The 25,579-nt window shown below is 45.9% G+C and overlaps 1 protein-coding gene across 3 annotated transcripts in view; it reads left to right on the forward strand.

The window, feature by feature from the left end:
- The first annotated feature begins 4,492 nt into the window (after positions 1–4,492).
- Positions 4,493–25,579, forward strand: part of XPR1 (xenotropic and polytropic retrovirus receptor 1) — a 111,388-nt gene continuing 90,301 nt past the window's right edge. For all 3 annotated transcript variants that reach the window (XM_086617942.1, XM_086617944.1, XM_086617943.1), the window contains exons 1-2: positions 4,493–4,569; positions 12,311–12,362. In XM_086617942.1, the coding sequence (XP_086474068.1) occupies positions 4,501–4,569; positions 12,311–12,362 (121 nt within the window). In that variant the 5' untranslated portion in view covers positions 4,493–4,500. The remainder of the gene's footprint in view (positions 4,570–12,310; positions 12,363–25,579) is intronic.

Raw genomic sequence — 25,579 nt, forward strand, 5'->3', positions numbered from 1 at the left:
CCCGGATCGGTACCGACATCCCTGCCTCTGGAATCAGGCCCATCCACTGCGTTATTATTTCCTGGAAACCTCCTGGCTTAAAACCTGCTGTGGGCAGCTTGCTTGGGTTTATAAACGTCCTGACAATTCCGAGCGGATTGGGCTGCGCTGCTCCCAGTCTGACCTGGTGCACTGCCCGTGCCCTGGGGCCTGAGACCCCCTCCCCGGCTCCTGATGCTCGTCATCACACCCTCGTCCTCCACCGGTACCCGGCAGGGAGGGAGAACACATGAAAAATCAATAGCTGCAGCTCGGGCTGCTGGAGGATTCATGCATTTTGCACCTCTGTCTCTGGGAAATCCAATATATTGATCCCATTTCTCAAGATCGGTATCGATGAAGCAGATAATGGGAGCATTTGGGGCTGGTCAGCGGATGCCGAGGGTGTTGGAAGCCCAGGGCTGCTGCTCTATTGATCCTGGCAGGCAGAGCAGCATCTCCTGGCATGATTTACTAAATCCCCTCATCGTTCCACATCAAGCTTGCCCCTGACCTGCTTTTGCTTCCCTATTTATTTATTCCCCCCCTTTCCTTTCCAAGCGGTGGCAGTGAAGCCACTGGTCCTTCCTCAGGGGCAGGAATCACCGCAGAGGCCGGAGGCGCGCCGCTACTCCTGGGCCCCTGGGAAATAATGCCCTCAGATATTATTTCTTCTGGTTTTGATGGAGAGGAGGTGAATTTATCTTCCCAGCTCCTCCTGACATTGACCCATCCAGTGGTCCAGGCTCAGCACACCCTTCTCTGCTTATGGGCTGTGCTGCTTGAAGCATCCCCTCCCGTGACAAATTGAGCCCCTAAATATCCAGGCATCTTAAAAGTCGGCTGCCTGGGGAGGAGGTGGGAAGAGAAGTGTAGGAACAGTTGTCTGCGGGTGTCCTGCATTGTCTCCTGCTACGGAAAACCCTCCTCTTTGTGGTTTTACAAATGGCATTAAAGAAAATTTTCCCTCTGCAAGGCTCTTTTGAAGACTCCTTCTCCCCAGCAATGCAGGATCCTTAAAAGTATAATTATTTTTTTTTTTAAAAAAACCCACCATGCTATTTATAAATTATTCTATACGCTCTCAACAAAGCAAGTGCCAGACTGCACTGGCGGAAAGCCCACTCCCGACTTCTCCTTTGCTCGGTTTCAAAATGCAAATAATGTTGCTTATTTTTTTTTTCCTAGCTAGAACAGCACGGGGGGAAAAAAAATTCACAATGCAAACTCTTTCCTGAAAAAGAATGAGAGATGAGGGGAACGTGGCAGCCTGCTGCGAGCGAGGCATGGGGACCAGGATCTAGATCCAAGGCACAGGGACCGGGATCAGCATCCCTCTTTGGCTGGGATGTGTTGCCTGCGTTCCCCTTGCCCACCCTCCAGCTCGGCTGCAGGCAGAAGGCAGCGGAGACAGGCATCCACGGCCCTTCCTCTTTCATTTAAGGCTTCTCCTGCCCTCTTCCCTCCTTTCTTCCTCTTTCAGCCCCTGGATGTGCAGAGCTGAGAGTTTTGAAATGTTTTGAGGAGTCGGAAAGCCCCGAGTCGCAGCAGAGCAGCGAAACCCTGTCCCGATGCCAAGCGTGGTCCCAAAGAGCGTCTGATAACGCGCTTAAATCAGATATTTAAATGGGCTTGTTGCTAGAGAACGTGGCAACCGGGAGCAAGAAGGAGTCCAGCCTCTGCTCTGCCTCCCCTGCTATCGTCTGCCTTTGCTTAAAACCAATAAATAGCACTTACTGGTGTTAAATAAACAGCATTTATTGGTGGGTAAAAACGTCTACGAGGTACAAAGGGAAGGGGGAATCGCTAGCTATTTTCAGCTGCTGAATTTGCAAGCTGTCATATCCAAAGATAGTCTCTTATTATACATCCCAGTACATATTTCATTCAAGGCATCCAGCAAATAATAAAAAGAATATTTATTTCTTAATCCGTTCTCCTCCCCGATGCCTCCCGTTATCTCCGGAAGCCCGACGGCACCCTGAGTGATTTCATCTGGTCCCAGCCTGCAAAGATGACGCGTTAAAAAAGCTGGTGACCCGCTAAACGCAAGTCAAGCTGTGACGTAACGCGTGGCCCACGCTGAGGTCAGCGCTGAGGTCAGCGCCAGGCAGGTTGCTGAGCGTGAAGTTTCAGACGAAGGGCACGGAAGCTCCGTTCATTAAACGGTTTTCCTGCAAACATAATTAAGAGATGGTATCAGCCAGCGTCGCCGCTGTCGCTGCCGGGGAAGATCTCGGTGCGTGCCGAGAGCCCTCGCAAATCAGAGGTCCCCGGGCCTGTGGCAGGACCCCAATAAATCATCCCAGGGAACGAGCTCTGCTCCTGCAGACGGTGGCAGGAGCGATGCTGCGGGCAGCTGGCTACGGCGGCGGGTGGAACGCTGCTGTGCCGAGGCACTGGTGGCTGGGATGGGATTGGGATAGGGATCGGGACTGGGATCGGGATTGGCCCTGCTGTGGGTATGGGAAAACGCTGAGAACTATCATCTGAAGTTGTGTTGGAGGTTGGGAGGCTTGAAGGAAGACTGACATTAATCCCAAATGCAGCAGGTTCCCAAAATCTGTGAGCTGGGGAGGGGTAAGATTAGGGCTACTGGGATGCCCGGGAATAACCGAGGGCTGCAGCGCTGCTCCCAATGGCTCCAGTTTGGTCTCTCATGCTATAACGCAGTGGGTACCAAACCCTCCAGCCCCGAGGGTGTCCGTATTTTGGGGCAGCCGTGCCCGGGTGGGCTTGGTCTCACACCCGCCCTGGGTTTCCCTGCTCCCTGTCTCCCCATCGCGGTGTCAACACCCTGCCGGTAAGTGTGACAAGCAGTGCAAGGGTGAAGGCTTTTCTGACCATGCAACTTTTGGAGATTTTTCCCTTTTTTACCCCTTTCTCTTCGCCTCCTCCTTTTCCTTTGCACTTTCTTCTCTTTCTTTTCCTTCTGCCTGGCTTTTTGTGGCCTGTCAGCCAAATTTCCCTCCTCCCTCAGTTCTTACTCATCTTTCTTGTGTCTTCTCCTACTCTTCCCCTCCATCTCCATCCTTTCTCTCTTTTCCCTGGCTGGTACCTCCCCATCCCCTCACCTCTTCCCCCACCTCCACTGCTCTCCCTGCCACACTTCTCCCCATCCCATCCCATCCCATCCCATCCCATCCCATCCATCTACATCTCATCCCATTCCTATCTCCATTCCATCCTATCCCATCCCATCCCCATTCTCATCCCATCCCATCCCATTCCCATTCTTATTTAATCCCATCCCATTCTTATCCCATCCCATCCTATCCCCATCCCATCCTATTCCTATTCAATTCCATCTCATTCCTGTCCCGTCGATCCCATCCCATTCCATTCCATTCCATTCAACCCATCCCATTCCCATCTCATCTCATCTCATCCTATTCCCATTCCATCCCATTCCTATCCTATCTCATTCCTATCCCCATCCCATCCCCATTCCCATCCCCATTCCCATCTCCATCCCACTCTCATCCCATCCCATTCCCATCCCTTTCTCATTCCATCCCATTCCCATCCCCATTTCCATCCCACCCCATTCCCATCTGATCCCCTCCCATCCTATCCCATTTCTGTTTCCATTCCATTCCTTTCTAATCCCATTCCTATCACCATTGCATACGATCCCCATTCCCATCCCACTTCCATTCCTGTTCCCATCTCCACCCCCATCCTCATCTCTATCCCCATCCCCATCCCCATTCCCATGCTATTCCCATCTCAACCCACTCCCATTCTCATTTCATCCCATCCCATTCTTATCCCGTCCCATTCCTATCTCCATTCCATTCATCCCATCCCCATCCCCATCCCCATCTCCATCCCCATCCCCATCCCCATCCCCATCCCCATCCCCATCCCCATCCCAGCCAGCCCCAAAGGGTTCAGGATTCCAGCTGGGGCTGTCGCGGAGCTGCCATCGCCCAGGAGGCGCTGGGCTGGAGATCCTGAGGGACGAAGGTGACACGTTTGGGTCCAAACCGGCCCCAAAACGGAGCAGGAGCGCCACGAGGCGGGGGACCCCCGGCTGGGGGAGCCCCGGGCGCCACCGCCCCCCGCCCCCCCGGCCCCGGCGGGCAGGGGCGGGGCCGGCCGCCCTCCGCCCCGCCCCTCGACCGGGCCCCGCCCCGCCGCGGGCGGCAGTGGGCGGCGGCGGCGGTTGCCGTGGCGATGGCGCCTTGCCGGCGGCCGGTTGGCTGTCGGGCCGGCTGACGGCTGGGAGGCGGCGGCGGGGCGGTGGGACGGGGAAGATGGCGGCGGCGGCGGAGGAGGCGGCGGCGGTGGCTGCGGCGGGGCGGCGCTGAGGAGGCCCGAGGCGGGCTGAGGAGTGGCGGGGCGGGCGGGCGGGGGCCCATGTGTGGCGGCGGCCCCCCCCCGCCCCCCACTACCGGCGGCGGCCCCTTCGCAACCAGGCGCCGCTGAGGCAGCTCCGCGGGCGCAGCGTGAGCGCGGCCCCGGCCCGGCGGCGGCAGGATGAAGTTCGCCGAGCACCTCGCGGCGCACATCACGCCCGAGTGGCGGAAGCAGTACATCCAGTATGAGGTAGGGCCGCGCCGCCGCTTCGGCCCGCTGCCCCCGTGCCGCTCGGCGGGGAGCGGCGCTGGAGAGGGGCTCCGCGTCCGGGGCGGGGGAGGGGGGAGGGCGGTGTGCGGGGGTGAAACTGGCCCCGGGCCCCCGTGTCTCCTCGGGGCAGGGTGGCCGGGACTCGGGAAGCGCCGCCCGAGCTGCAGGGGTGTCCTCCGGCGCGTACCGATCGCTGGAGGGTGCCAGGCAGCTCCCCTGCCCGGCGGCGGTGGCTGGTATCCGGCGGCTTCCCGCTTGTTTTCTCGGCGGGGGCACCTTGCAAGAGCAGCGGCGTGAGAGCTTACGGCTCTTGCCTTCCCTGGAAGCTTGGGACTACTCGGAGGAAAAGCGCTGGGTGGCCAATTAACTAATTAATTGTTGCCTGTAACCTTTCGGTGTGAGGCAAAGGTCAGAGGCTCGTGGGATAAACAAGATATTTTCTTAAAAAAACAAAGTCGACTGGGAGATTTCTGGAGGAAGCCGATGTTTGTGTCTAACGTGTAATAATAGGTGGCAAGCAAAGGGCCAGCAGCCCTTGCTGCCCGTTAGCCCGCTGCAGCGGAGGCGGGAAGCCGGCGGGACCGCAGTCCGGGACTGCGCGGTGCCCCGCTCCCGGGCAGCCCCTCCGGCCCCGCGCATCCCGCGTCCCCTCCGGCCCCGCGCATCCCGCGTCCCCTCCGGCCCCGCGCATCCCGCGTCCCCTCCGGCCCCGCGCATCCCGCAGCCCCTCCGGCCCCGCGCATCCCGCAGCCCCTCCGGCAGCACCGGGCGTTTTTCAGCACCACCGCCAGTTCTCCGCACGGGCAGCCCAGGGAGCGGGGACTTTGGGAGGCGGCTCTCCGCCTCCATCCCCGCGGCTCCCAAGGGCGAGACCGCCGGGAGCACCCACTGCCTTCTCGCTGGAGGCTGAACCTGCCCTTCCTGCGAGCGGTGCCCTGTGAAGGGCCACGGTCTGATTCGCTAGTGCTAACAGCTTACCCGAGTGACTCAAAACAGGGCAGTAAACCTGGCATGGATTGCCTTTATTTATTTATTTATTATTTTTTTTAAATAAAGCCAGCGAGGCTTTGCATCTCGCTATTTCATACTTGATTTGATGTGAACCGCTTGAATCAGGACGTTTATAAACACTGTTTGCACGAAGTCCTGCTGCATTAATCCTGAATTCTTTGCAGAATACAGCTTTCCAGTTTTATTATGCTGGCTTTCTAAAGGTCACGCTTAGTGCTTAGTTTCAGATTTATCATAGTAGTGCTCGACTTCAGTTTAACTAGATGAAGCTGAAGGTGGTTATTTGTAGTGAAAACATTTCCTATTTTAGCGTTAGCAGTAAAAAGTGCTCGGTGCCAGTGATGTCTGTCTTTTCCACAGTAATAATTAAACCTGGACAACAGAAAGCTGCTTATAGGAGAGTCATGATCAGCAAAACTTCTTAACTGATGGGGTCAGTTAAAACCATACAGAACTTGTTATCATTTGAAGGCCTCTATTTTCTCTCTAGGACTATAATAGAAATTTATTTCCAGTATCCCTATTAATCTGTCTGTGTTTGCAAGGAAAATCACATTTGTTTTGGCTTGATTAGTTATAATGTTCAACTTGAAAGTGCATGTCTGCCCGTTTGACTGTTCCTTTGTTTTTCCTTACCTGACTGCAAAGGAATAGATGCTTAAATAAAAACTGCAGTAGGATTTGACTTTAGAACAACATTGTAGTCTCCTTGAATTGCGGGGAGAACTAGAAGACCAAATAATGCATCAGTCTTTGAGAAGGACGAAATCCATTGTCTCAATAAAATAAAGTATCAGCTTAATTCTGCATCGTGTCTCTGATGGGTTATCTGTGCAAGATTTCTCAGAGTCGTTTTCTGTTCCTGGAAAAAGAAAACTTGCATAACCTTTCTAAGAGAAGGTTTGGAGGTGGGTTGGAGGGGAAGGCAAGGAGGAAATAGAAGGGCAAAAGATTCGACTGCCTGCTGACCAGACAGATGTAGAGGGGAGGGTAAAGTAGACCCAGTGAACTATGACACCTTGATTAACGTGTGAAGAACTCTGCCGCTTATTGGCCACTGTTTTCATTATAGGAGGTTAATTTTCAGATGTTTTAACTAGGGCAGTGTTGTTATATCGTTCTCCCTTCCCCCATCCCGATTTAAAATAAAGGTAGATTTCAGTAGAAACTTCCTTCAAGTTGTTACTCTTTCTAGAGTTTAAGTAATCTCCTCCTTGGATAAGACAGCTTAACGTAGAGTGAATTAAAACAAAACCCCCACCCTCCTTTTTAGTAATAAGTTTCAAAACTCTTTGTTTCCTTTCTTGCAGCTGGCTGAATGTGAGTCAGCCTCCTGCTCATGCATATTACAGTAATGGCATAGCCTGGCATTTATTATTCAGTAACGGGGGGTCGTGTGGGTGCGGTGCATAAAAGGCCGGCGCTACCTCGTTTACTTGTTGATTAGACTTGAGGCAAAAAGCGCACAGCCTTCCTTTGTCAAGAAAAATTCCCAGTTGTTGATTAGCAAACGGAAGGCCAAGTGCCCCTTTCGTTACTTGCGTGTGATATTGCTGGCGGCACGCAGCGTAGTAAAATTTTTGAGAATTTTGTGTATGTTTAATAACATTATAATATTTCTTCATCTGACAGTTTATATCTTTTCCTTCTTAATTAAACCAGTAATTGAGCACTGTTTTGGAGTGAGAGATCTTGTTGTGTAGGTTTTTAACTCTGAAAAGATGATTCCTGTTTCCAGGGACTTCCCGTGTCAAATTGGATGAGGCTTTGAGCAACCTGGTGTAGTGGAAGGTGTCCCTGCCTGTGGCAGGGGGGTTGGAGCTAGATGGTCTTTAAGGTCCCTTCCAACTCAAACTGTTCTGTGATCTTGATCTTAGAATCATAGAATGCTATTCTATTCTAAGATCAACATGCTGATGAAAGGACTAGAAGATGGTATAGAAATTACTTTCTTTAAGTTATTCTGTATCATAAAGCTTACATGTAGTCATCTTATTTTTCTACTCTGATATTTGTAGTTATTTCCATCGGAGAGCAGGTGACTCGTGCAGTCAGATGGCCCTGAAGTGTGGTAAGACCCAGCTGATTTTTGAGATCCTCGCCAGGTGATGTGTCTCTGGTTTGATGGGATGCACAGCAAGTGTGGCTGCAAGGAGCTTTGCCTCCCATAAGTTACCAGTCAGACTTAGGATGAGGGTGTAACCTGTGCTGATGACGTCAGGAAGAAGAATGAGACTGTTGTGTTTTGAATACTGAAAAATGTAGTTTCATTTTCAGATGGTCTTTACAATTTACAGTCTTCAAAGTTCTTACCATTAGGGTAATCTTCTCCTGTGGCATCCAATTATTATTACCCAGCTGGCTTGAAGTGAAACTGAATGTAATTAACTAATTAACTAAGGTTGAGACCCTGCCTACAAAAGGTGGGCCATTTCCTTCTGGCTGTGGAAGATGCAATGATATCCTTGGAGCTGCAGCCCAGGCTGGTGAGCAACGTTTCCTTCCAACAAAAAATCTGTGTAAGTATTATAACTGTGCTTGTAGGAAGTATGGAAGTTGCCTATGCTTGGGTCAGATGCTCCATCAGTGGAAGAGCTTTAGAGAGAAAAATCCATTCACTTTCTTTTAACAGGCAAAAGAAGATATACTTCGATAGCTATGGCTTAGATTCCTACTTTCTTTCAGCAAAGCTCTGCAGTGACCATTACTCTATGCCTGCTTTCTGAGAAAGAGCACTTGGCTTTTAGAAAAGAGGAAAAATGATGACGTATGCTCTTCTGTTTCATTCAGCTTTTCACAAAGACATTTGTCAGGACTCCACATTAACGTGGAGCTTTGCACAAACCTCAATTGACTTGATTTGACTTTCCATTCCAAAGGCTGCATGAAAGCATGCGAATTTTGTATGTCACGTTTACTACGCCAACTCCTTTCCCAGCCGATGGTTCTTGAAACACAAGGCAGTGCCAATGATCAGGAGGACTTTATGTGAGGACCAGTGGCAATAAGGTAGTATATAATCCCAATGTAAAGGGATGTTTTTACCATTGAAGTCCTGAGAGTCATTCTCAGGCTACTCCCTAGACGTTATTCAGGGCTTAAAACAAAGTACTGACAAATGTTTAATTTGTTGAGATGCTTGTTCATAGTCCGTGAGGTGCTGGCTGCCTCGCACACGTACCTGAGCACTCAGCTCCCATAGCCGCAAGTTCTTGTCCTGTAACCAGGCAGTCACCTGTGGATGTGCCCTGACCCTGGCAGTTGGAATGAAAAGGTTGGTTTGGTCACCTTGTTTTAGGAGATCTGGCAGTGTATCTTCTGTAAAGTTAGTAGCCTTCTCCTGGCCAGTTAAGTGATTGCTGTGGCATGCACTGCTTCAGTGCACTTTTTGTCTTAAAACCTGAAGTTTTGGACCATTCACTTACTCTTCAGTTCCTTTGGTGTAAAGATTAAATGCAAAACCAAACAAAATCCCACCAGAATTCTCTTTCTCACGTAGTCAGTACTGAACAAATTAAGGTGACTCTTAGATGAATTTCAGCTGATGCTTTTTTGCTAAGAGCATGCTTCACTGCATTTAACGTGCATCTTTCGATGCAGTGAAATTGTTGGGTTGCTGGTCCTTCATTTATCCACAAATCGTGCTGCAGGTTTTCTTTGCTCTCCTGTCCGTCTCTGGAGTGCTTGTAGGAGAATCGGAGAGCGTTGCTCCATCTGCTCCAACTTCTGTACGTAAGTATAGGTCCTCACATCCAGCTGATGGAAATTTGGTGGAGTTTTACAGTTGCCAGATGACAGTTTTGTTTCAGTTACTCTGGCCTGAATTTGTTTATCTGAATGCAGAAGTCTGATGGTATTTTTAAAGAAAAAACGCTTAATACCTTTGAAATTTCAGCATCTAGGGAAGAAGGAGAATCAGAACAGTTATTACAGGTGCAAAGTTCATGGGTGAGATGGATAAAAGGTATGAACAGGTGACTTTCCTTCCATTTTAAGGAGACTCCAGGTTTTAAGTACTTTGGCCTTTGGAGAAAAGAAACAGCTTGCTAAGTTTTAGAAATAATTTCTCTGAGACAAAACCTTCATCAGGAAGTAGGTGGGGAAAACGAAACCGATAGCTGAAGTAGCCTGCTTGTCTTCTGAGTCTGTCCTCCAGAAACAGGCTTTCAGTTTTTGGGAGGTGGCCAACGCTGCTCTTCAAACCCTGCTTCGTGAGAGGCAGTTCTCACCCAGGTTTGCCACCTCCTGACACAAATCTGTTGTGCTATTTCGCTGTTTGTCCTTCTGCGTGTTAGCGGACGAGCTTGCAAGAGCATAAGTGGTTTGAAAGCTACTCATTTAAAACAACATTTTTTTCCGAGCATTTTAAGGTTTTTATCCTTGAATTTGTTCACTGTTGAGGTTTGACAGTTGCGTTTTTAAGTGTATTTTCTTTCTGCCTTTTTTTTTTTGTTGTTTTTCTCTGATGTACCTTCATACAAGTTTACTGCAGGTGCAAGGGGTAGCACTTGCGCAGTTTAAAGTAGGGAAATAACCCTTTTTTTCCAGTTTGAGGGCAGAAAGTAATTCTTAAACATTTGAAATTGACAGAGATGGATGACTTTTGGAAACAGTGATTTCTAAAATTCTGTAATCTAGAGGACTAAATACTTTAGGTGTGAAGGAGCACTGAGCCTTTCACTTTCAGTTTATTGGTTTACTTATTTAGGTCAGGTTAGCAGTAACAAAATCTGCTGCCCTGCAGCTGCCAGGTTGTTATATGCCAGTCTGCATGGGGAGAGAGGTCTGTGGGATGACCGATACCTTCCCCTTTCAAGATTTAGTGCAGCACCGTCTGTGTTGTGGTCTTTTTTAGTTTATTTTTCAGAAAGACTGATGAAACCAGAGATAGGAAGTACACTCCGAGTTTACCTCTGGGTGGGTTAAGGGATGGAGTTCTCACTACAGTGACTTTCAATTTGCTATCTCTTCGAGTTTGTTTCTCCTATGCCATGTGGCTGTGGTTCATGGAAAAAGTTACAGGTAGGTGAGGATGACGAGCGGGATGAAGAAGAGGGAAGGCTTTGTGGCCACTTGCTGCATGAAGGAAGATCACGCGCTGCTGGCCAGTGAGTCATGGGTGGGAAAGGACTGAAGTGGCCAGTGTTTGGGAGGAATTTAAAGAAAGCACTGAGGGTAGAGGAGAGCTGTGCTGCTGGAATGAGGATCGTTCAGCAGTGGCTCCGTTGGGAAAACAATTATGCAAGTGACCTTTGTTGAGACCTCTGCGGACTCGGGAGTCAGACCTTTGAGAGATGTCTGAGCTGCCGGTGTAGCCTGCAACCTAGGATTCCTGTCTTGTGATAAACAGACATGTCCTTTAGACCTTGTATTTACTTAACAGGATTGTAACCACCGTGTTACAACAGTGCTGAGTGTCCAACTGCTGAGCTTGTGTTTTTTGCCTTGAGGGTATTAGAGTGTTTGTTATTGAGGCTGTGATGTTTTGACCTGGGGGACGATGACACGCAAGATGGTAAACACAGAGGTGTAGGATTATAGAAGTATTGGATGTGTTGGGAAACAGGCAGAAGAGACAGGAACTCGAAAGACCTGAATGATTTCTGTGGGTTCAAAGGTGAGGGAATAAAATCTAGTTTTTGCAGCAGCTGCGTGTGAAGCACGCTCACGTTCAGCGCGTGTGCATTAAAGACATGCCTGCCTTTATCAAGTGATGTGGGGTGTGTGTAAACAAATCACTCGGCACTAGGAATGGACCCTTCCTGGTGGCTTCTAGTTCCAAAATTATGGTTTTAGTTATTCCTTCAGCCATTGATCCAAATTCAGTTCATTTGCTTGCGCTTGTGATGTGTGAGAGCGCAAATCTTTAGTCTATGGCCGGAGTAATACCAGCATCTTAACAACTGCCTGGAAAGATGGCTTCTGAAAAGGAGCTGCAAGTGATGAGGTTTCTGATGTGGTGCCTCCCTCCTGGCTCTGGTTCGTGGGAACGGAAGGGGTTACTGTTGGGGGTGCTTGGGATTTAGCTGTAGGACCACCTTGCCTCCTGGTGCTGCTGCTGTCTCGCACCAGCGATCCGAGCGTGGGCGAGCGGCTGGTTCCTGTGGTCTCTGGGAGGCAGCTCATGGTGCCTCCAGGACATAAAGACCTGGTTCGTAATTCTGTCCGATGTTAACGTGGTCCTTCAGTTTCCACCTCAAGAGAAAGGCCGTCACCCCTGGTTCTCTAATCTCCTCCGTCATGTTGTCTTCAGCTTTTAGGATGCATGTGCAGTTCTGTGCTCCCATGTAACAGTGATAAGAAACCCCTGAGGCTGCTCTTCTTCCAGTGCCTTGGTAAACTCCTTTGTGTCATGCAACTGTTTTTGTTTTGTGTTTGTTTTTTTTTTTTTAGTGTAAAACCCTTAACATCCTACCAACCTGGAGACGTTTTTCCAAAGGAAGATGTTGAAAGATACAGTTGGAATAAATTTATAGATTAGTAAGTAACAGGCTTTAGATAAAGCAGTCAGTAAATGTGAACTTGTGCTGCTTTTGTCAACAGAAATATGTGTGATAATGTTCACATCACGTTCCATAGCTTTCTGTGTCAGTCTGGAGGATAAAAGGGCTTTAATTGCTTTTGTTTTCAAACAGGCATATCAAAACAACATTTTTTATTTTTTTTTAAATGTTAACCGTATTCCTTATTCTCTCTGTCTCCCTTGCAGGCTTTGAAAGAGATGCTATATGCAGCTGTGGACCAGGCCCCTTCTATAGAAGGTAAGTAAATTGTAACCAAGGATCATGTTTTTCTTGGCATTGGGTGCTGAACACATAGTCCTGCTACTTTTCTGTCCTCAGTCCTCCTGAATTGGTAAACTTAATACACTGATGGGCAAACGCCTGGCCCCTCACAAACTGCGTGCTATTTGTGATTGCTAGAACTCTTTGTCCTCTGTCATTAGGACAATAAATGTCTTTGTATAGTTTGGGACTTCAGCAGCTGGATTCCTCTTGCTTATAAGGACATTCACTGGTGGAAGTAGTTTCTTCATTGCTTGAGAATAGACCTTTGTTTTCCTGTGCCAGCTAGCCGCTTGGGGAGATAAGTGTGCTAGAGAGACACTGGTTCCTGGTTTGTTACTGGCGATTTGAACTGGAGGAGTCTCATCCTTTCGTTCCGTGTCTTCCCTGAGTGCTGTGCTACCTCTTGTGTGTCGACATGAGTATATTTTCCTGTTTGCATGTGTTTATGGCCACTGAGTTCTCTAGCTAGATTATTTTAATACAGTATTTAGTTTTAAGCTCAGTGCCTTTTGAATACTTTTAGTTAACTGATGATCTGTGCAAAATTTCTCAATAGAGCCCTTTATCTTTCTTCTTTTCATTGTCTTTGAAGTAATGAATAGTTTTTGCCTTTATGTTGCTTCATTCTCCACTGTCTTGCCCTTCATGTGAATTTCAAACTGTTTTTAACCTCCTCACCTTTATTACTTTCACTTTGATTGCAGTGCAATGTTAATTTTACAAACCTCTTTGAATGAGGCTCTGGGCTTCTTTCTTGTGTATTTATAGAGCAGAACAACTGCATCTAGTGTAGTCAGCTCAGATAAATAATGCTAGTTGTTATTATTGTTATCATCTTAACTACTTTGTGTTGATTAGAAATGGCAAATGAGGTATGACATAGGTAAAATACTGTAGAATTTATTTTTTAACTCTACTTGATCTTTGATTAGAACTTAAACTGCAATAGTTGGTAGACTCAGTGTGTGTGTGTGATGGGACAGTCTTTCCTTACGCTCTTCAGAGGTGCAATCTAAGCTGAAAACTTCATTGAAGCAATGCTCAGCAGGTATCATTTTTAGGGTTTAACCTGACACTTGGTTGCTCACTTGACTCAGCCTGCTAATTTTGTTAAATCAATCACCTTTTTCTCTAAAGTGCGAATTCTAGAACTAGATTTGTAAAAGTAATAGTCCTAGAATCATCTAAAATACATGGGTGTTTTTTTGAAAACTGACTAAAACTTGCCAGCAATACACTGGCAAAAGAGAAAAATCTGGCTTTATTTTTTTGAGTGGCAAAATTACTTAAAAACACCCACAGTCATAGAGGACCTCTCTCTTCCATAACACAAAATTATTTTTCTAGGTAAGAGGAACTAAAGTGTTTTGTGTAGGCCAAACTGACTATCTTTGTTAACTTTTAAAGGCAACTTGCTAATTTTGTTAAAAATCCAGCATTAGTTTTAAGGAAAACTGAAGCATTTATAAGACTTCTTTTTTTTCCTTTATTCTTCCTATCCATCAGTTCATTATTGACAATAGGAGCCAATGGTGTCTGTGCTAATAAAATTTTGTAGCCTGATGTTTGATTGTGACTTACTGGGTTTTGCTTGTGATACCTGGAATTTCAAGGTGGGCTTTGAGTTGCTAGCTTTGAAAGTCCAAAGTGATATAATGCAGCATTTTGATTTTTTTTTTTCTTTTTCGGTGCTTCTTGTGCTGAATTGATGTTCTGTAATGTGCTGTGATGTTTGTGTGTAAACATATTTGGCAAAGGGAGAGAAAATGATGAATAAAGTGGTATAATATTATATTTATGTTCCTTTAAACATTAAAGTAAGTTTAACTTGTGCTTCCGCCTCCTTTGATGCTTTAAAAATCTCAACGAAAGGAAAATAATGACTTAACATTGTTTTGCTTAGGAAAAGTGTCTTCTGTCTTGTTTTTTTTTTTGAGGGGGGGAGGGGGAATTGGATCTCTTCCTCTGTACTGTACAGAATGAAATAATCCAAACTGTGTTGAACCCCTGACATTTCACTCTCTTTCCTCACCTGCCTTTAATTAAAGAGCAGCTGTACTAATTCCTTCATTAAGCAAACCTGAGTGTGTGTGTGGTGGTTGGATATTTTTTTTTTTAAAAAGTTTGTTTGCAGCGTGTTCTTTCCCCTATCTTTTTCTCTCTGCTTAGAGTCTCTTTTGCTCTTTAGCCTCCAGGTTCCTCTCCGAAACTTGCATGTGGCTCAGGATGGGGCCAGGCTATCTGTACTGGAGTGACCAAGCTGGCTGTACAGGCAGCTCTGTTCGAGCCAGTGGGTTTTTCTATTGTTGCCCATGGAGTGCAGAGGTGACAGAGGGAAGACAGATGTCTTTCCATGAGCTGCAGCTTTAGGAAGGGCTTGTACTGGAAAGGGATCAAGACCAGGTATTTCTCCACCCTGTTGCTGACTTCCTTCTCCTTTAAGCCCTTCTGCCTTTGTTTATAGAAGCCTTAGGCCAGGGTCTGTGTGTGACTGCATACAAACTGCGTCCAAAACACTGCTCTACTGCCTATCAGAGGAGATGGAGCAAGTTCCTTGGACTTTGGGAGGGATGTAGCAGCTATTGTCAGGGGCTGGCTGTTGGCCTGCGTGTGTGTGTTCAGTTTAATATGGATTTGGCGATGGATACTTCTGTGTTATTTTGATCTTAGCACAGAAACTACAGGAGTGTGCTACTGAAACCCAGCTTCCCAGCATGAGCCTAATGTAATCTTATTTTAGACTGGTCTAACTAAAATCCATTTTCTAGTTGATCACAGACGCTCTGTAGACGTGCACAGTTGGGTTTTGATTTACCTTACATGTATTGTAAAGCTCATCTTCAGTTAATACATTGGACTGTGAAGAAAAGGGAGTTTTGGATGCCAAAGCCAAGGCTAGTCCTAGCTCTTATTCTGCAAGGCTGGATGTGTACTTCAGGATTTGTCAATCAGTTTCTTACATTTCTGCTGCAGCCTCCTTATGTTATCAGTTGGTAAAATTTGTATACATACAGAAATGCTTTGTATTGCTTAGTAGCAGGCTGGAAGCATTTTGGAAACTCGTTAAAACAAACAAAACAGTGGTGCCTAACCAAGGCATGATGTGAGTAATAGGCAAGGCAGGTAATAGGTGAACCATCCATCATTAATAGCTTTCATTGGGTTTGTATTTAGGCATCTCCTGTTTGTGATTGGGTTGTGAGTAAACAAAGCTAACTTCAGAATGACTCTTAAGCTCTGCGATGATGGTCCTAGTGCTGTTTTGCTGGACTAAGTGTTGCTGGGAAGAGGATCTCGGATCTAAATTGTGTACTTTTTACTCTGCTGGTTACCTAGTTGCATGATGACTCTTCTCATTGTGCTACATTGAATCATACCTATGTCCGTCTGCTTTTTCCTGTTTTCAAGTAGCAAACACAGTGATGTTAAACCAAAAACCCCAACGTACATGTGAATAAGCAAAAACTGTGAAGTTAGGAGGATAGGAGGAGAACGTTTATGGCTGTCCCCTGACAGTGTTGCAGGGTGCTTTGGATCCCTGTATTTCATGAGCGCTATACCAGTCTGCATGTCTCTTTTGGCAGCTGCTAGCTGTACACAAAGATTTCTCTAATCTGTTCAAAGATAGGATTTTTTTTTTCCTCTTGTCTGCCTACTTTGTAACAACATTTTTCTTTAGGCCGGTGTTATTCCTCTAGATTCTTACAATCTCTTTACAAGGCTTTCCCCCGATGAAACCGCGCCATCCTTCCACCTGAACAACATCTGTACAAAATCAGTGTTTAGTCTGTTAATTCAATCAAGTGTACACATCACTGGAAAAAGTATCAAATGGTGCTTGATTCCCAGCTGTATGATGGGACTTGCCTGAGTTTCTGGAGAATTCTTCGATGTGTGTTTGCTTTGTTAGCTGTTCGTTACATGCTGTTTACTGTTACTGGAGCAATCTGGACAAATTGATGCTGCCATGATGTTGTTCTCAGCTTCTGAGTCCTCGTGGGATGGCAGGAAGTCCTGCATGCAAGCGTGCCAGGTCAGTGTGAGCAAGAACCCTTCCTTGACCCTGAGCTACCTTTAGGAAGAATCTGTGACAATTTAGAGGTGAAGTAAAACAGGTTACTGGACCACCGTTGCTTGGAGTCCTCCTGATTATTCCACTTGGTGAGCAGATGTGTCGGCATCTCCCCAAGCTCCTTACGATGCGGCTCTTCTCAGCTGCAGTGGAGATGAAAGTGTGGCTGTAAATTATTCATTCCAATTATCTGCTCGAATGGACAAGGTCCACTCTAAATATTATTTCCTAGAATATTTATTTGTCTTTCAGATATTGAAATTTAACCTCCCTTTAATACTTGTGTAAACAAGCGTTGTTGTTGTAATATCAGATGGTACCAGAGCGTTCTGTTGTATCCTCTTATTATGGAGATTACTTATTCCGCTTAACCCCAATCCTGAATTCCATTGGCACCTATTAATCGAGGATCGCTGCTTGTTGAAGGGCTGCAATGGCGTAACGGCGTAGGAGTGGGGAATAGGGGTGCTTTGAGGTAGAACTCAAACCTAAAATTAATAGATGGTGTTAAAATAACATTTGCTTGGTAGGGGAAAAGCATTGGTGGGAATGGAGATTCTCGGCTGGTACTCACAATCTGTGTGTTCACCTGTTTACTCGCGTTAGAGCGGAAAAGCAAGAGGTGCAAGTTTGGGACATCCTGAGAGCGCCCTGGCAGCGTCTCCTGTGTGGTTACACCAGTGTTTCTGCTTTCATTTGTAATGCACTTACCGTGTGAACTGACAACTGCAAATCTTTAGCGTGGATTTACTTCTGTTACTAAATAAATAAGATAGTATTCTTTAGGGTGATAAGTAATCTTAGTGAATAAGCAGGGTGTGGGAAATCATGTTCTTTTTTTCCGAAGGAAGTTGAGGCTGACAGTTTTTGTTTGTTATATGCAGACGTGCTTTGTAGGATTGATCAAAGGCTTATAGTTTGTTTGTATAGATACAGATGTCTTCTTTTTATTTCAAAATAAACATTTATTTCCAATTGCAGAAGCTTATTTTGTAGCAGGTTGAGGTTTTGTTTACATGGGAATGCTTAGGCGAGCCTTCGACAGAACTGCTACATATCAACTGCTGTGAAGAGTCCACAAGCAGATGAATCCTTTGTCTTTATTTCACTGTGTTGTTGCACACCAGGAAAGGACACAGGGATCGGTGTCCTTCTGAAGGTCGCATGCCAGTGAAGATTGGTGTCTTACAGCCTTGGTGCTGGTCCTCGATTCTGTGCAGGTTGTAATTCAGTCTGGAGGTCTCCACATTTATAACTAGTGTGTAAACTCAAAAAATTAAATAAATTAAAATTCCATGACAGTCATCTTCTCAGCTGGAGACCTGGTGCCAGGTATTTGACTAGCTATAGAAAAATAGGTTATTGGGCTTGTTGAAAACGTTAGCTTCCGGAGCATGCAAACGGTGGACAGGAGGAGAACTTGGCTGTGTACCAGTGTTTGGAGGAGGAGGTGATGTCTGGTTTCTCTTACCTTAGGGCAATAAAATTTGAAAGGTAAACAGTGCATATGGTTGTAGTAGGGTGCAGAGTAGTGTGAGAGAACAGCTGGACGATCACTAAAATATTCGGAGCACAGATGCCTGTATGAAAACGTACTGTAGCGTGTTCTCCTGTGAAAGTCATTTTGCTGTCAAAAGCAGTGCAGTGTTCACAGCAGCTCAGCACTGAGACTGGCCGTGGTGGTCGCTTTGCATCAACGCCTGCTGCTTTCAGTTGGTTCAGAGTAATGCAGACCCACCGGTGCTAGTGATACAGTGACCTTCTCAGAGCTACGGAGGCCCAAGTGATGGAATTCTGCTTAACTGTTAATTAGTGTAATGTGGGTGTACAATACAGGTCAGGTAAGGTACAGAGCTGGAATGATTGGGAGTAACTTGTTGATAGTATAGACAACTGGCTGATATAAGTTTTGACTTTTATTCCTGTCACATAGGTCACAAGTTCTCAGTTGTGGCATTGGAGGACGTTCAGAGCTGTCTTGGCAGCAGGGAGCAGCCCTTGCTGCTGCCCTCGGGGACTGATGTGCTCAGAGTCCTGGCTCCTCTGGGCTGTGAGTTCGTTTGTATTTTCGCACTTGACTGTGAACCCTTTCAGTTGTTAGAAACCACTTGCTCCAGAAAATCCATGGGAGAGTACCACTGGTACACTGCTTCTTCTGTGTGCACGAGCAGGGAAGCTCGTGTTGTTGCTGAGCAAGCCTTTTTTCCCTTTTCCTCCATCTTCTGATGAATTCTGGCTGACTTTGAAGAGCTTTGAGGCATTCACACTGGGTGAAGAACTGGAGTCCTAAGTATACTAAAGAGTACAGGTTCAAGGCTGCTCTGGGCTTAGGAGTGGGCAGTTAATTGCTTTGTGATTTTGTTCTGTACTCTTTTTCTTTACTTAAGCATCCTTTGGTATTGAGTACTAAGAGCTGTGAAACCCGGGATAATGGAAGAGCTGTGTGTCGCTTGGGGGTAATAGCGAAAGCTGGACCTGATGGTCAAGGCTGGCCCACGCACCTCGAGGCACGTTTCTTTTGCGAGTCAGCAAACTGCTTATCAGTCCAACTGCAGAAGGGCTGTAGATGATTCCTCAAGGATGCACGTGGGATAACAACATCATCAGAAATGCTCAACTGTGCTTTTTTTTTTTCTTTTTCCTTCCTGCATTTGCTTTCCAGTAATTTAAAGATGCCGCTCTGTTACCTTTTTAGTGGTAAGAGGAATTAATGGTGCTTGTAATTTAGCTGGTATGTGCCAGGTTTCATGTTAATGATCAAAACCTGAAGGCTGGAAAGTAGAAAAAGATTCTCAAAGCTGGAAGATTGTCAGACAGCCGTGCCTTCAACGAAACACTCCTGAGACAACAGCAAAACATCAAACAGCATTTTGGCTGTAGACATGAAGAAGCACTGCACATGTATATACAAGAGGCCAGTATTTATGGCTTTGTTTCAAGAAAAGGCTGCACTAGACATCTCAACAGCAAGATTTAGTGTGCATGTAGGAGGCAGCCTCTGGGTTTCTAGTCATTCCTTTGGAGCTATATTTGAAATAGGTGACTTGAATTATTAGACAATTAAGATTTTTGGATGAGATTGTAGCTACTTGGTGAATAATGCAATATGGATTAAATTTGATTGGTTTCTCGCTCTTTAAAATGCATGCTGTGAGCAAGGGAATGGGCAGAACATCCCTGGAAGGAAATCTCATTCTTCTACATCAGACTTGCTTGTAAGATGCCTTAGAAAAATCGTCAACCTGCCGATACCCCATGGAGCCCCGACGTCTCTGCGTGGTGCAGTGGAAGAGCAAAGGCTGTCCCTGGCACCCTCCTGCTCGAGCAGTCCTTTCAGTTGCGTTACCTTAATCTGCTGTAAGGCCACACCGTGCAGTCGCTGTCGCAGTCATGTCCTCTGAACATAAGCAAGTCTTTGATTAATTAATTTTAAAGTTAGCAAGGATGTGGTGAAAAGTCAACCCGCTCCTGGTCATGTTTCTTACTCCTGAAGTAAATGTGAAGGCTGCTTGCTTCCTTCACCTGTTTTGTTGATGGTATATTTGTAGCCTTGCAGCTTGACCCTAGTAAAAGTAGATAACGAATTAATTTTAAAAAGTAATTGTGCTTTTTGTAAATACATGATCTTTTACTTCCGTTACAGTGTAAAACCGCAAAATTACAGCGTCTTAGTTTTACAAAGCCACAGTTCAAAAAAATTGAGTGAAAAAATTATTTTATTCCCTTTATTATACAGGTGTTTAGTTAATAAATATATTTTAGATTGTTTTATGCTACTTTTTTTGAATGTGATAACGCTTTTCCCCTGAACTACTGCAGCCTAAATGTAAAAGTCCACTCCTACGGTTCTGCTCCTCTGTGAACTGAGGAGGAGTGTAGCTTCAAGAAAAATGCACAGAGGTATAAAGAATATTTTACTAACGCGTGGTGTGACAAGAATACCTAATGCTCCTTAGTTGTAAGGCGGCAGCACTGTGAGTCAAGAGTTGTGTGTATATTCAACCAAAAATCACAGAGGAAAATCACGAATCTACTTTTAAAAGTAATTATTGCTCTACCCAAGAAGGTGACGGGCTTTGCAGCGGGCACAGGATGCCACTGGGATGGTGCAAAGCCCACGGGGTGAGCGGGCACTGGCTCTTGCGTTGTGCACTCGGCAGCTCAACTTCCCCCTCTGCAGAGGGGGAAGCCTTGTTTATCTCCTAGGAGATGGAAAACCAATTTCTACTTCCTGATGAGAAGCTGACAGGCTATTTGACTTAACAAGGGAGGCAGGCAGCGCGACTGGGAAGAGGGAAATAGCATGCCATAACATACCAATATAAATGCAATTTATTTTGCATGTGCTATGTAGCTCCAGGCACACGTTTTGGGGGGGGTGTGAGAATTCTTTGCATGCTGAAATGCGAGCTCGAAATAGCAAAAAGAGGCAAATTTGGCATCCAGACTGTGTTTATAATCTTGGTTTTATTTTTACTGTAATTGCTTAGCACAGTCTTATAAATGCTCCTAATATATTTGTGGGGCAAAGTGCAGAGAAGCTGAAAAGATCAGCACGAGTGAGCTGTTGACTTGGGATCTGTCTTGTCCCACGCTTGCAGGCTTGTTCTGACATGTGGCCAAGGCTGCTATTCTGGTACTGCCTTTGCTGGTGTCCTGTCCCCGCGCGGCTCTCCAGGACAGCTCTGCTCAGCTCCTCGCTTCTGCTGGGACTGAGCAGTTCGGTACCAACTAGCCTGTTTGGCAGTTCCATAACGTGCCATCTATAGGGGAAAAATGAGCATCATTGCTCTGAACCTTCATTCTTTGCCTGCATTGTTTCCTCTTCTAGCTGATCGATTGTTTATATCAGTTTGTTGTGAATGTCTTTGTGTTTTTAATGCCGTGTGTCGGGGCATCAGCAGCGTTTGCAGTGTGGTTGCTGACCTGTGAACCCAGGTATGCTTTTCAAAGGCACCTCCCTTCTGAGCACAGCTGTAGGAATGACTCACAGGCAATGCAGTAGAATGGGGTAATAATGAGCAGGATTGGCTGATGTACCTATAAGGTAAATTCTGTAAACAGGTTAATGGAGTTTGGCTTGTACGTCAGTGTTTTGCTATGACTTCATAGTGAAGAATTTCTTCCTTAGATCTAATCTAAATCTATCCTCTTAAACTGAAAGAGGGGAGATTTTGATTAGATCTAAGGAGGAAATTTTTTACGATGAGGGTGTGAGGCACTGGAACAGATTGTCCGGAGAAGTTGTGGCTGCCCCATCCCTGGAGGTGTTCAAGGCCAGGTTGGATGAGACTTTGAGCAACCTGGTGTAGTGGAAGGTGTCCCTGCCCATGGCAGGGGGGTTGGAACTTGGATGATCTTGAAGGTCTCTTCCAACCCAGACCGTTGTGATTTTATGACTTTGTTTTCCCTAATCAGAAGCAGAAATTAGAAAGCAAGGAAATAAATAATCTGAGAGCCTGATGTGGCATTCCGTGTTACCTCATAGTCTTTTCTATGTGCCAAATGGTCCTTGAGCCCTGTGGCTGTCCAAGGGTAAGGTGCAGCTTCTCCCTGCCCAGCCACAGGAGAACACACTTCTCCATTAGAAGCCTGGGTCAAGGCTTGGTTCTGCTTGGACCTTGGTGAACACATGTGCAGGAGAACATTTCTTGGAGGTTTTACGTTCTTTTGAAGCCTTTAAGAGGTTACAAGTCACTGAATTGCCTCGACACAAGAAGGCTTCCCAGAGAGGGTGAAGAAAAGCAAGAATACCTTTTGCTTTTCTGTGAACAAACTGGATTAACATCGGTGCTCACAAGTGATAATTGTGTATATGGGGGCTGCATTTGTGAGGTTCGGGTGCTGTAGACGATGCTCTTAACACGGCATTCATTTGTGATGTAGTTTTAACTAGCAGGACACTGATAAGACTTAATTTATTAAAACTCCATGTTTCGCAGGGAAAGTTGGTAAAATATGGATTGTGATTGAAATTTTGAGCAGTTGGAGGCAGAGACAGGATGCTGAACTGGTAGGGTTTGGCACACCTGAACAGCTCCATCTGCTGTAGTTCTCCTGGCTGTAAGGTGACTGCACTTCAGATCCTGCAAAAATACCCCATATCAGGTGTGAGTTTTAGCAATACATCAGCAACGGGGAGCCTGCCACAGCTTTAATACTGGTCTCTTCAGCAGATGTCGTCTTCGTGGTGAAGCCTCAGGAAGTGAAAGATGGAGGAAGATAATGAAGGAAAAGGTGCACACGTTTATCTGCGTGCAGCCACCCTGCCAGGAGCTGAGTCGGGGCTTGGCCCCCGGCTCTCAGGGGGCTGTGGTGTGGAGCAGGGCTTGCCAGGCTGCTTCTCTTGGTTCCTGGCTCATGTTTCTGTGTGCACGTGGACACCGTTTGTCTCCAGCTGGTGTTCCTGGCTCTGGGGTTAGCTGCACCCATGTCGTCTTACAGTGGAGGATTGGTTTGCTGCGGTCGGTGTTAAACAGGACTTCAAGCTAGAGTTTCACAGGTACTGAAAAAAGAGCTTTCCATGGGTCTTTCGAATCTGCCCCTCCAGTTTTAGAAATCCACATGCAGCTCAGCTAGAATTAGCCTGTACCAATTTCCCTTTCGGTTTCTTCTGCTTTCAGCCAGCTCCTCCAGATTCAATTCCGGCTTTTGTTCTCAGCTGATGGAGCCGGGCTGCTGTGGCCGCATGCTAATGCAGCGTTCTAGATGGAGCAGATGTGCACCCGCTTGCTTGCTTTCCGGCTGAGGAGGAATTCAGCGTTGGAAGGTGCGTGATCTGGGCTTGGACTTGCCTAAGCACAAATCCAAGTAATGAATTAGTCATCAGACACGGAATTCATTCCCCTGGGGACACGGAGAGGGAGGCTGGTACAGCCCAGCTGTCAGTCAAGAACTGCTGATGCAGGAGCATTTGCCAGCTGAGAAGGTTCCCCTCACCCCTGCTAATAGAGCGAGGCTGGGTTGCCAAATCCTTCAGTTTGGTGTTTCAGTAGTAACACGAGAGCTTTACAGCATGTGCTTAAAAGCTTTGTTCTCTTTACCTAACTTACATAAAACCGTTAATTGGGTATTTTGAAGCCAAAGGCAGCAGACCTTAATTGTAGCAATTCCACAGTATCCTACATGCGAGGCAATTTTATTGAATTCTATTTATGTGGTGAGCAGGGTGTGCTGGAGGCGTTTGCCATCCTCCATCCATTTAGGAGTGATTTCATGGTTGGTGAGGTATATGGGTGATAATGGGGTGAGTTTGGGAAGAGATATTTCTACTCCATCACCTTCTTATCCTTGGCTGCGATTCCCATTTTGTTTTGTGTTTTTTTACCTCTCTTGTTAAGTGTTCGACTGTGGCATGTGGCTGACTGCTCTCATGTAGGATAATTATTTTCTAAGATGTGTAGAAACTTTACCTATCAATTAAAGAAGAGAAATTAGGGCATTGTGTGCTCTTTTGTACATAGCTCGATCCACATCTGCTTGAGATTTTTGTTCATGTGCACTGTTTTACTCTTTGGAGTGGGTAAAAAAGGCTCGTGGTGGTATTCTCGTCCTGCCTTATGAATTTCTCCATCATAACTTCCACCTAGGGTGATCCTTTGGAGAGCTGCCGTTGTGGCTCCTAGCCAGCGTGTCGATTTTTCTGTTACTTTTGCTGGACAAACACCATGTGCAGCAGCAGATAAAAGAGTGATTCTCTGCTGTAGCGACGGGAAGTGCCACAGGAACCGGAACCTTAAGATTATAGTTGATACTGTGGCCTTTTGAATGACTTTTTTTTTTTTTTTTTGAATACTGAATAATGATGCCAAAGCCTTCCAAATACTAGCTTCCAGTTTGCCTTCACTTTCTGGTACCTGAAGGCTTGATTTTTGTTTTTATTAACTTCTATACTGAATTGTGCTGGAAGTGCAAAATTAAAATATTGCAGGGAGGTTTATTCTGAATATTGCAAGAAACTGGGATTTACATGAAACCGTGCTTTATACTTGCAGTCTTTTCTCCGAATATTTTGCAATCGCTTCAGCAAAATCATGTCAGAGTTTGAAAATGGTCTTTTTGTCGAAGTGTAGTCTGGAGAATGGAAGCATTCAGTTTCAGGTGCTGTAATGTTGCTGTATAATCCCTTTATACCAATTATAGGAGATCCCACTTGAAATATTCTAATTTAAAAATATATTTATATATAGGGAGAGAGGGTAAGAAGTTTAGATGTGGTGTCAGATATCACAGCTTCCAGGAGTCCTCTTGCAAATAGCCATCAGACCTGACAGTCTTCATGTGATTCTGCTGTTGTGAAGTTTTTTAAATAGAGGAGGTAAACCCCAAACCTCTCCGAATATTACCCAATGTCAATACAGGTTTTCACCTTTCAGGAGTAGGTTGTAACTGTAACCTAAAGAGATTATATTATTTAAATTAATTTTTTTTCCAGATGACAATGTTTGGCTCTAATGGAATGGATAAAACTGCCGCTGTGAGTTCTTTTCCCATTCTTGTGTTTACTTTTTCCAGCCCTTTGGCTAGGCTAAGCCGATATGTCTTGGACTGCTTGAGGACCGGTGTTTGGTCATTCTCTGTTTTTCAATTTTAAGTTTATTTACATAAGTTAGCAAAAATGAGGAAGTGCTTGAGGTACTATGCTTAGTTGCTTAAGTGTTGTGTTGTGCATGGTCAGATTTGGCAACTTCTTTATTTTTAGAGTGTTTGAGTCTTATTTGCGGATTCAGATTTCATTTGGGTCATCGTTTGGTCATGCTGTTCCGTTTTGCATCTTTCAAGATTTACATTGGTAAGAGTTTTTAATACCGAGTCCCACTTCTGATTTTGGGTTCGACTTCAGTTCTGCTGCGTCGGAAGCGAACGCAGCTGCTTTGCGCTTGCAGCTTCTGGATTACACAGCACTAATTCCTTCTGTTTTGCATAATGTTGCGCTGATCGTTGTGGAAAAGTTAATTTATCTAGATCTGAAGTTTTCCACCTTGGAGCATGACAAGAGGCTTTTAGAACTGAAAACAAAGGCTCAAATGGCTATTTGAAACCTAAACAAAGCAGGCAGCATGCTGTCTGAGACCCAGTTGACTGGTTTTTTATCCGGTGCCTCTCTTGTACACCCCGC

Source organism: Tauraco erythrolophus, chromosome 10 (genome assembly GCF_009769465.1).
Source record: "Tauraco erythrolophus isolate bTauEry1 chromosome 10, bTauEry1.pri, whole genome shotgun sequence".
Lineage (NCBI taxonomy): Eukaryota > Metazoa > Chordata > Aves > Musophagiformes > Musophagidae > Tauraco > Tauraco erythrolophus.